Genomic DNA, 12466 nt, shown 5'->3' with positions numbered 1-12466 from the left:
CTTAGGTAAAACATAACCTAGACATGTGAGGTGTCTATGAACTCGTACTGACCTGGAGAATCATAATGGCAGGTCAGTTTTAGCATTTAGTGAACCTAGCAAAATAGGCAAGCAAAAAACAAGTGTGGGATTGCACTTTTTTTGCAATTTCACCGCACTTGGAATTTTTTTCCCGTTTTCTAGTACACGACATGGTAAAACCAATGATGTCGTTCAAAAGTACAACTCGTCCCGCAAAAAATAAGCCCTCACATGGCCAAATGTACGGAAAAATAAAGTTATGGCTCTGGGAAGGAGGGGAGCGAAAAACGAACACGGAAAAATGAAAAATCCCACGGTCATGAAGAGGTTAACAGCCAAACCGGACACTAGCTACCTACAGTATCTGACTGTTATACAACCGCCTAACTAACTAGCTAAAATGTGGAATACAGCAGGTTTTTCACATTTACCTACTGAAATAATATTATGTCAAATGCTATAAACTTGCATGGAGCACAAAAGAAGCAGGGCACAACACCCTTCTAGAACATGTGCCCGCCGGCCGTCTCTGACAACCTCCGTAATAAACCCCCCCCCCCCCCAAGAAAAAAATAATTCCAGAAGGTAAATTTTACAGCCACAATGGACACTATCTATCACTGGACATGTGATTTCAGATTGGCTAGTCGCAATGTGCACACATAAAGTTAGGAAACAAAAATGACTTCTGTGTTGTGCTTACAAGAACGCTGCCCCTCTGAGCTCTGCAACCCCCCTCCCCTCATCATACACGTGCCAAACGCTCATGATACACCACCATTATCAATGCTAAAGTGCGAAATATTTTTGTGGCAACGCAAATATTTTCCCGCATTTTTACCGAATGATACAGATTTTTACTGATTTTATGCAATTTTGCTCGGGTTTCCGATCACGGATCCGAATGTGCTATATTCGTGCTGAATGTGTTTGACGAACATTCGCCGATCAAATTCGCTCATCTCTACTAATAATTTCTCTACTCTTCTGGTCAGGACTCATAGTGCCTCCAGTGGTCCACCATAAATGAGTGAAACTCCAGGTTGTTGTTGGAGCTCTCCTTCCGAACATACGTTGTTGTTGGGGATGTAACTTATTTTTTTATTGTCGTTTTTTTACAGGTTCATTCTGTATGATAGTTTGATTGTGGTGGGATCGGCCTGCCTCACTAATGTGTCTGTAACGTCCTGGTAGTCTTTAAAAATAATATTTCTTCCAGAAACTCATCTGACAGAAAATATTGGCCCTTACAATAGTTTAGATTGCAAAGAGCCACTGAGCCCCATACTCTAATTACCCCAGAGAAGTTTCACCGCTAGTTACTCATTTATTGTTGATGAAGACTGTTGAGTTTGATCAGTTCGGTAGATGTGTTATTGTCTATACTCAGGTTTTGACTACAGTAGTTAGTTCCCAAAATACTCTGATTTAACCATTTCCCGCAGCCAGTTTTGTGTTCCTAATCAGGGCTCTTTTTTAAAATCTGATGTTTGTCACTTTATGTTGTGATAACTTTGGAATTCTTCACAAGGGATAATAGGAAACAAGTGGACCTTAAAACTTATTTTCCAGCTTTTACATACAGTCATATGAAAAAGTTTGGGCACCGCTATTAATCTTAAGCTTAATGTTTTATAAAAATTGTTGTTTTTTTTTGCAACAGCTATTTCAGTTTCATATATCTAATAACTGTTGGACACAGTAATGTTTCTGCCTTGAAATGAGGTTTATTGTACTAACAGAAAATGTGCAATCTGCATTCAAACAAAATTTGACAGGTGCATAAGTATGGGCACCCTTATCATTTTCTTGTTTTAAATACTCCTACCTACTTTTTACTGACTTACTAAAGCACTTTTTTGGTTTTGTAACCTCATTGAGCTTTGAACTTCATAGCTAGGTGTATGCAATCATGAGAAAAGCTACTTAAAGTGGCCACTTGCAAGTTGTTCTGTTTGAATCTCCTCTGAAGAGTGGCATCATGGGCTCCTCAAAACAACTGTCAAATGATCTGAAAACAAAGATTATTCAATATAGTTGTTCAGGGGAAGGATACAAAAAGCTGTCTCAGAGATTTAACCTGTCAATTTCCACTGTGAGGAACATAGTAAGGAAATGGAAGAACACAGATACAGTTCTTGTTAAGGCCAGAAGTGGCAGGCCAAGAAAAACATCAGAAAGGCAGAGAAGAAGAATGGTGAGATCAGTCAAGGACAATCCTCAGGCCACCTCCAGAGATCTGCAGCATCAACTTGCTGCAGATGGTGTCACTGTGCATCGGTCAACTATACAACGCACTTTGCACAAGGAGAAGCTATATGGGAGAGTGATGCGAAAGAAGCCGTTTCTGCAAGCACGCCACAAACAGTCGGCTGAGGTATGCAAAAGCTCATTTGGAGAAGCCAATTTCTTTTTGGAAGAAGGTCCTGTGGACTGATGAAACTAAGATTGAGTTGTTTAGTAATACAAAAAGGCGTTATGCATGGCGGCAAAAAAACACAGTGTGTTGTATAGTTGACCGATGCACAGTGACACCATCTGCAGCAAGTTGATGCTGCAGCTCTCTGGAGGTGGTCTGAGGATTGTCCTTGACTGATCTCACCATTCTTCTCTGCCTTTCTGATGTTTTTCTTGGCCTGCCACTTCTGGCCTTAACAAGAACTGTACCTGTGTTCTTCCATTTCCTTAATATGTTCCTCACAGTGGAAATTGACAGGTTAAATCTCTGAGACAGCTTTTTGTATCCTTCCCCTGAACAACTATGTTGAATAATCTTTGTTTTCAGATCATTTGACAGTTGTTTTGAGGAGCCCATGATGCCATTCTTCAGAGGAGATTCAAACAGGAGAACAACTTGCAAGTGGCCACTTTAAGTAGCTTTTCTCATGATTGCATACATCTAGCTATGAAGTTCAAAGCTCAATGAGGTTACAAAACAAAAAAAAAAGTGCTTTAGTAAGTCAGTAAAAAGTAGGTAGGAGTATTTAAAACAAGAAAATGATAAGGGTGCCCAATGCCCATACTTATGCACCTGTCAAATTTTGTTTGAATGCAGATTGCACATTTTCTGTTAGTACAATAAACATCATTTCAAGGCAGAAACATTACTGTGTCCAACAGTTATTAGATATATGAAACTGAAATAGCTGTTGCAAAAAAAACAATTTTTATAAAACATTAAGCTTAAGATTAATAGGGGTGCCCAAACTTTTTCATATGACTGTAGGTACATAGCTGAAAAAAGACATAGGTCCATCAAGTTCAACCTTCCTCCTCCAATTGTACATTTCGTCACTAATTGTATTATAACCTGCAATGTTATGTGTATCAAGGAAATCATTCAGCCCTTTTTCAAAGGTATCATAATGTCTGCCATAACTACCTCCTGTGGTTGGCATTCCACAGACTGACTGCTGTAACTGTAAAGAACCCTTTCCTATTTAGCTTCCAGAATTGCCTTTCCTCCGCCCGTAATGAGTGCCCCCTAGTCCTTAGATGGTGTTTGGAAGGAATAAATCATGTGGCAGTGTTTTATACTTGCCACACATATATTTATACATGTAAATGAGATCTCCTCTGTGGTGTCTTTTTTTTAAAGGGGTTGTCCACTACTTTCAGTTAACCCCCCAATGTATTCCCCCGGGGCCCCTAATGAATTTTATAAATGCCTTCTGTTGCCGTTTTCGCCTGTGAGCGGCGCTATGGCAGCGGCTGAGTCCGGGTCACGTGACCCCCAGGCTGCAGCCGCCGCTAATTTCCGCCGACATCACGTCAATTTCCAGACTCTGCATGCACCATTCGCTTCTCCATTATTAACCCGGCTTAATGTCACCTTACAATAGCAAGGTGACATTAACCCCTTATTACCCCATATCCCACCGCTACAGGGGAGTGGGAAGAGAGGGGCTAAGTGCCGGAATTGGTGCATCTCACAGATGCGCCATTTCTGGGGCGGCTGGGGGCTGGTATTTGTAGCCAGGGGGGCCAATATCCATGGCCCCTCTCTAGGCTATGGATATCAGCCCACAGCTGCCTGCGTAGCCCTTCTGGCTATAAAATATAGGGGGACCCCACGTCATTTTTTTTGGGGGGGTCCCCCTATTTTAATAGCCAGTAAAGGCAACGCAGACAGCTGTGGGCTGATATTCATAGCCTAGAGAGGGGCCATGTGTATTACCCCCTTCCCAGGCTACAAATATTGGCCCCCGGCCATCTGCTTTCCCCCTCTGGCGCAGAAAATTGAGCGGGAGACCACAACATTTTTTTTTTTTTAACTGAAACATATTGTTCATTAACCCCTTTCTGCCAGCTGACGGAATAGTAAGTCAGCTGGCAGTATCCCCCGGTTTGAGGTGGGCTTCGGCAGTGAGCCCACTTCAAAGCCGCAACATGTCAGCTGTTTTCAATACAACAAAAAAAATTTACATGATCGCTAAACGGCGTAGCGAGAAAAAAAATTCAAAATTATGTTTTTTTGGTCGCCGCGACATTGCATTAAAATGCAATAGCGGGCGATCAAAAGAACGTATCTGCACAAAGGTGGTATCATTAAAAACGTCAGTTCGACACGCAAATAATTAGCCCTCACCCGACCTGATATCTCAGAAAATATAGACGCTACATGTATCGGAAAATGGCGCAATTATTTTTTTTCTTTTTAGCAAAGTTTGGACATTTTTTTCAACACTTAGATGAAAAATAACCTAGACATGTTTGGGGTTTATGAACTCGTAATGACCTGGAGAATCATAAAGGCAGGTCAATTTTATGCTGTGTGCACACATTGCAGATTTGGGTGCAGAATTTGCTGCACAAAATCTGCATCTCCTTGCAGAAAACGCAGCTGCGTTTTTTTGTGCTTTTTTTTTTTCACGGTTTTTGCGTGGTTTTGATGCGTTTTTTTGTGCGGTTTTGATGCAGTTCTTGGTGCGTTTTTTTGCGCAGTTTTGATTCAGTTTTTGGTGCGGTTTTGATGCAGTTTTGATGCGTTTTTGGTGCATTTTTTGCGAGGTTTTGATGCATTTTTAAATTTGTTTTTGTGCGTTTTTATGTGCGTTTTTGTATGCGTTTTTGAAAGCTAAATAAAGATGTATTATTGAACAACAAAAAAAAAGATTTGTGATGTCATTATTGTCAAACCTTCTCTTTTACATTTGTCCAACCCACACTCAATTACACACAGATAGACAGATAGATAATAGATGAAATGGATAGACAGATCTACATATAGATAGATATAGATGCATACCTCTATCTATGCATGTATCTACAGTATCCATAGATATATCTGGATAGATATATCTATTGATAGATGTATGGATAGTGTAGGGTGTGTGTCCACTGTCCGGATTACATCCAAATTAGCTGCAGATTGGATGCTGCGTACTTGTAGTCCCATCAGATGATGCCTGCACACACACCCGAACAGTCCCGCACACACCCGAACAGTCCCGCACACACCCGCACAGGGCCGCACACATCTGAACAGTCCCGCACACACCCGAACAGCCAGGAACACACCCGCACAGTCCTGCACACCCCTGAACGGCAAGGCACACACTCGAACAGCCAGGTACACAGCCAGGCACACACCCGCACAGCCCCACACACCCAAAACAGTCTCGCACACACCCGAACAGTCTTGCACACTCCTGAACAGTCTTGCACACTCCTGAACAGTCTTGCACACTCCTGAACAGTCTTGCACACTCCTGAACAGTCTTGCACACTCCTGAACAGTCTTGCACACTCCTGAACAGTCTTGCACACTCCTGAACAGTCTTGCACACTCCTGAACAGTCTTGCACACTCCTGAACAGTCCCGCACACACCTGAACAGTCCCGCACAGCGCCGCACACATCCGAATAGCCCACAGACCCCGCTCGCACACACATACACACACACACAGTCACCGCCCACACACTTCCCTCCTCCCAAACTGCAGTGTTTCTCGGACCCACATCCGCAGCAAAACTGCAGATCTTTTTTACATCTGCAGTTTTGCTGCGGATGTGCCCAACTCGATGAAAGTGTAAGGGTGCAGAAACGCTGCAGTTCGGCACAAAAGAAGTGACATGCTGCGGAAAGAAAAAGCTGCGTTTCGGTGCGGCTTTTTCCGCAGCATGTGCACAACAAGTCTGCGGCTCCCATAGACTTACATTGGTTGTACACTACACTGCGGATTTGATGCAATTCTGTGCAGCAAAAAACCCTGCGGATCTGCAATCAGATCCGCAACGTGTGCACACAGCCTTAGCATTTAGTGAACCTAGCAAAAAAAGCCAAGCAAAAAACAAGTGTGGGATTGCATTTTTTTTGCAATTTCATCGCACTTTGAATTTTTTTCACATTTTCTATTACACGACATGGTAAAACCAATGGTATCATTCAAAAGTAGAACTTGTCCCGCAAAAGACAAGCCCTCACATGGCCATATTGACGGAAAAATTATGGCTCTGGAAAGAAGGGGAGCGATAAAAAAAAAAAAGAAAAAGCTCCAGGGGTGAAGGGGTTTAGAAACATGGGTATGGACATATCTATGTAAATAGACATTAATATATAGATACATATCTATCTATCTACCTATCTATCCATCCCATATCTATCTATCTATCCATCCCATATCTATCTATCTGTGTGTAATGGAGTGTGAGTTGGTCAAATGTAAAAGAGGAGGTTGGACAGAAATGACATCACAAATCTTTTTTAAGCTAGAGGAGAGGGGTTTGGGTGTGTTTTGGAGTGGGTGTGGTAGGTTCGGTCTTAGAAGCCTGTGCAAAGCATCATGGAACTTGTAGTATTAGAGCACCATAACTCAGGAGAAAGGAAGTTGTTGATTAACCCCATGAGAGCTGGATCCAGCACTGAAGATTTGCTGCCACAGCATGGTAAAAGGTAATATTGCTAAAATAAACACAGTGGATGTTTTCAGTGGCACATAATAGCAAGATTTCTGAAAAAAAAATAATTTTTTTTATACACCTTAAAATCTTTCTTTGCTCTTGCAGCTGCTGCTTGACAATCAGTACTGCTGCTCAGCTTACTTGTAACCAGAATCCCAAGTCCTTCTCCTATTCTGTAGTCCTCAGTATGCTTTCATTTAATGTATATGCACAATATAGTTACTCCGTCCTAGGTGCATTACTCTACGTTTATCTACATTAAATCTTATTTGCCAAGTGTTTGCCCATTCAGACATCTTATCCAAATTGTTTTGCAATATTGTAATGTCAAGGACAGATTTTAGAAGAGAATGAACTAGAAGACAAAAGAGCGTAATAGGGTCTTATCCGATGATAATGGAACGGTAGGAAATGTGAGAACACTCACCTGGTGTGGTTGCAAATAGACAACATGAGATGGGCACGTATTACAGCAGCTGCAGGACACCGGTCACATATGGACCCATGGAAAATTAAGAACAGGAAGGTGTCATTCAATGCGCTGCTGAAGTAAGCCTGAAGGCACAGTGAAATCAATTGTATTTTAATGTAAAGGTTTATAGGTCAACGTATTTCAAGGTCTCACACAACCTCTTCATCAGGACAAAAACCTAAAAAAAAAATAAAACATTTTTGTCAAGCTTCCTTCAGCGCATTGTATGACACCTCCTTTCTGTACTTAATTTTCCAAAGGTCAGATTTTAATATCCTGCATAGTTGGTGCCATCAGCAAAGAGTGACACTTTACTCTCAATCCCATCCACCAGGTCATTAATGAAGAGGTTAAAAAGAATCGGTCCTAGCACAAATCCCTGCGGTACTCCACTGCTCCCAGTACAGATCAGCTGCTGACCCCACTGCTTCCAGTACAGATCCCTTGTGGCCCCCACTGCTGAGTATATCCCATTTAGTAAACATACCATTTATGACTCCTTGTTTCCTGTCATTTAGCCAATTCCTTACCTTTTTGCATATAGTTTTCCCTAGTCCTGGCTTCTGTATAAGGCTGTTATGTGCATTTTCACGAATCTGACAATACTCTATTGTGTTTACTCCTGTCTGGGTACATGACAGGGTTAACAAGGGAAGGAGCACCATTTAGTTATTTTAATGCAGATCTTGTTGGAATAATTTGAAGATACAATGTAATGGGGGCACTGTTCGTGATCATCTGGTACCTCAAAACATGGCTACCGTGAACAAATTTGGAGTTATCTACTCCATTTTCCAGATCCCACAGATTGTCTAGCTCATCACCCTGTAACCCCTCTACAAGGATCTGGACTTACAGAGTCCCTTAGGCTTGGGCCAAGGTGTTACCTGCTGCTCTGTGGAGTGAGACAGGAAGAAGTCCGATACCCGAGTCAGAACCAGGAGGGCAGAGAAAATACAAAATCGGAAGAATCAAAAGTAGTCAGTAAATGGGCCGGGATCACAACAGGAATCAAATACACCAGCTGGGAGTAGAGCACAGAGGACTGAAACAGAGGAGAACAAGGCTGTATCTGGCAGCTTCCAGCGATATGCTTTGAGGTTTAGTAGGGTGAGGTGCTTTCTAATTGGTGGAAGAAGTGAGCAGGTTACTGCAGCTTGACAGCACACACCCATACTGCTAGACTGTATGCGGACTCCAGGCAACTTAATCGTAGTAGCTGGACAGAGCCTGCACCACCCAAATCTTCTGGTTCCAACGTCTCCTCTATTACCAGCGCCTCCTGCAGAATGAATAAGGCGGCTCCTGGTGACAGAAGCAGATGTTGCAGGAGTAGATCCCAGAGAAGATGGAACACACCATTTGCAGAATCCCTAATATAATAAAATTGCAGAAAACTAGCGCAGTAAAAATCCCCATAAAGTGACTCAATTTTGGAAATTATAATCCTCAGTTAATTAATCTATAGAAGTAGTGACTTTTGAGTGAAAATTGTACATTTTCCATTTTATTCCCCAACACATAGTGCCCAAATTATGCTCCAGGATACACACACAACGTAGATTGTGGGTTCTTCACACTATAGTAATGCTAAATACATGGATGCTGAATGTAATTTGGGCACACTGCAAGATTTAGAAGCGAGGCGGAGATTTGACTTTGGGAGAGCAAATATTGCTGGATTGGTTTACGGAAGCCTTGTTGCTTTCAAGAGCTTTTGAGCCACTAGCAATGTGGAAACACCTGTTTTTTCAATGACAGATGATAGACCTGAGTGGGGAGTTGTTTTATGTGAGATGAGTAGAAGTTTTTTATTAGTGTCATTTTTTCCTACATAAAATTGCTTGGTGGCTTATTATTCCATATTTATGAGGCAGAACGAACAAACAGTTGAACACCACGCCGCACTGCACTGTACTGCAGTGTTCCCCAACTCCGGTCCTCAAGAGCCACCAACGGGTCATGTTTTCAGGATTTCCTTAGTATTGCAAAGGTGATAATTGCATCACCTGGACAAGCAAGCATTCAATCACCTGTGCACTTCTAAGGAAATCCTGAAAACATGTCCTGTTGGTGGCTCTTGAGGACTGGAGTTGGGGAACACTGCTGTACTGGTTCATCCTATGAGGTTTTCTGTTAGACTGTGAAATGTCATTGTCTTGGTGAATAATTTAGTTTCTTAAAACAACTTTTTATTTTTATGAACAGTTTAAGTTGAAATGTTTAAAAATATAAAAGTCAAGGACATTTTATTCAAAAATCATAATTTGTTTTATTCTTGGCAGATGACTGTATGAGGAGATCAGAGGAACAGCTGACACCTTTAATGTTTAAATCAGATGATCTTGAGATCCCACAGGATACAACTGAAGTGAATTCTATTACTCCAGATATAACATCATCCCATTGCAGCAAAGATCCTTTGAGAGAGGGTCTGCCTTCTGATTCATTACCGACTTCTAAGGAAAATCAAAGTCAGAAAATAAGCATTAGAAGACACACTGCACCTAAAGCTAATAAGCCATTTTCAAATTCAGAATATGGAAATAGTTTTCCCTTTGAAAAGTCTTTTCTTAAACATCAAATAATTCACACAATAGAGAATAGATGTTCCAAATGTGGGAAATGTTTTAACCAGAAATCACATCTTGTTAGGCACCAGAGAACTCACACAGGGGAGAAGCCTTTTCCCTGTTCAGAATGTGGGAAATGTTTTAGCCAGAAATCAGATTTGGTTACCCACCAGAGAACTCACACAGGGGAGAAACCTTTTTCCTGTTCAGAATGTGAGAAATGTTTTAACCAGAAATCACATCTTGTTAGTCATCAGAGAAGTCACACAGGGGAGAAGCCATTTTCATGTGCAGAATGTGGGAAATGTTTTACTTGGAAACCACTTTTTATTAGACATCAGAGAACTCACACAGGGGAGAATCCATTTTCATGTGCAGAATGTGGGAAATGTTTTAAACAGAAATCAGATTTGGTTACCCACAAGAGAACTCACACAGGGGAGAAGTCTTTTTCATGTGCAGAATGTGGGAAATGTTTTGTATGGAAATCACTTCTTATTAGACACCAGAGAACTCATACAGGGGAGAAGCCTTTTTTCTGTTCAGAATGTGGGAAATGTTTTAACCAGAAGTCAGATTTGGTTATCCACCAGAGAACTCACACAGGGGAGAAGCCTTTTTCCTGTTCAGAATGTGAAAAATGTTTTAACCAGAAATCCTCTCTTGTTAGTCATCAGAGAACTCACACAGGGGAGCAGCCATTTTCATGTGCAGAATGTGGGAAATGTTTTTTATGGAAACCACTTTTTATTAAACATCAGAAAACTCACACAGGGGAGAAGCCATTTCCATGTGCAGAATGTGGGAAATGTTTTATATTGAAATCACTTCTTATTAGACACCAGACAACTCACACAGGTGAGAAACCTTTTCCCTGTTCAGAATGTGGGAAATGTTTTAACTATAAATCAGTTTTGGTTACCCACCAGAAAACTCACACAGGGGAGAAGTCTTTTTCATGTGCAGAATGTGGGAAATGTTTTATGTGGAAATCACTTCTTATCAGACACCAGACAACTCACACAGAGGAGAAGCCTTTTTCCTGTTCAGAATGTGGGAAATGTTTTAAACAGAAATCACATCTTGTTATTCACCAAAGAACCCACACAGGGAAGAAGCCTTTTTCATGTTCAGAATGTGGGAAATGTTTTACAGATCAGTCAAGTCTTATCAAGCATCAGAGAACTCACACAGGGGTGAAGCCTTTTTCCTGTTTAGAATGTGGGAAATGTTTTAGCCAGAAATGGAATTTTGTTGTACACCAAAGAACCCACAGAGGGAAGAAACCTTTTTCATGTTCAGAATGTGGGAAATGTTTTACAAAGAAATCAAGTCTTATCAAACATCAGAGAACTCACACAGGGACAAAGCCTTTTTCATGTTAAGAATATGAGAAATGTTTTAACCAGAAATCAGATTTTGTTAAGCACCTGAGAACTCACAGGAATGAAGCCACCATTTTTATGTTCTGAATGTGGGGAATGTTTTGAGAAGAAATCATCTCTTCTTAGTCACCAGAGTAGTTACACAGAGGGAAATCCCTTTCCTGTTCAGAATGTGGGAAATATTTTAACCAGAAATTGATTTGTGTTATACATCAAAGAACTCACACAGGACAGAAGCGTTTTTTAATATGTTCAGAATGTGGGAAACATTTTAACCTGAAATCAGATGTTGTTATATCCACCCAGGGGAGAAACCTTTTAGGTATTCAGAATGTGGGAATTGTTTTAACCACAAAGTGCACCTTGATAGACATCAAAGAATCCACACAGGGGAGAAGCCGTTTTCCTGTTCAGAATTTGGGAAATGTTTTGTGAAGAAATCATCTCTTCTTAGTCACCAGAACAGTTACACAGTGAAAAAACCTTTTTTATATCCTTAATGTGGGAACTACTTTGCTTGAAAATCAACTCTTCTTAAACATCATAGAAGTGAGACAGGGGAGAAGCCTTTTTCATGTTCAGAATATTGGAAATGTTTGAATGTAAAATTGTATCTTCTTTAAAAGTGTCTACTATTAGGACAACCTCTTGTCATTCCTCATGTTTGGCTGTATTAAAATATATGATATTAATGTCAAATCTGACTGGACAAAAACACATCGGTGTACACCACCATTAAAAATAATTGTTAGATTTTATTACACATCCTTTCCCCATTTCCTATGTTTCAGCTTCGTTAAAATAAAAGCACTTATACTCGCCTCCTATGTTGGTAATATTCCAGTGGTGCCGGGACTCACAGTTACTGAGGCTAACGTGAGGTTGATATGTCACATGAGCCCTGTGCCCAATCACGGCTGAATTCACTGTCCCTGCTTTATGACATATTGAAGATTAAAAACAAATCAGGGCTGCTGCTCTCTCTGACTTCCTTGTGATGTTTGATTTGTCTGAAGGTAGGAACAGCAAAGCCAGCACTGATTGGGTGCTCACATGATGTAACAACCTCACATAATCCCCAGGAATGCACATCTCTGCACTGCTAGAAGAAT

General features: G+C 41.0%; 1 protein-coding gene across 1 annotated transcript in view; it reads left to right on the top strand.

The window, feature by feature from the left end:
- Nucleotides 1–12117, top strand: part of LOC143767653 (uncharacterized) — a 39216-nt gene extending 27099 nt beyond the window's left edge. The window contains exon 7 of the mRNA XM_077256107.1: nt 9682–12117. Within this exon, the coding sequence (XP_077112222.1) occupies nt 9682–11354 (1673 nt within the window). The 3' untranslated portion in view covers nt 11355–12117. The remainder of the gene's footprint in view (nt 1–9681) is intronic.
- Nucleotides 12118–12466: the final 349 nt, after the last annotated feature.

The sequence above is a fragment of the Ranitomeya variabilis genome, chromosome 4 (genome assembly GCF_051348905.1).
Source record: "Ranitomeya variabilis isolate aRanVar5 chromosome 4, aRanVar5.hap1, whole genome shotgun sequence".
In the NCBI taxonomy this organism is placed as follows: domain Eukaryota; kingdom Metazoa; phylum Chordata; class Amphibia; order Anura; family Dendrobatidae; genus Ranitomeya; species Ranitomeya variabilis.
This window is presented reverse-complemented; position numbering and strand designations above follow the sequence as displayed.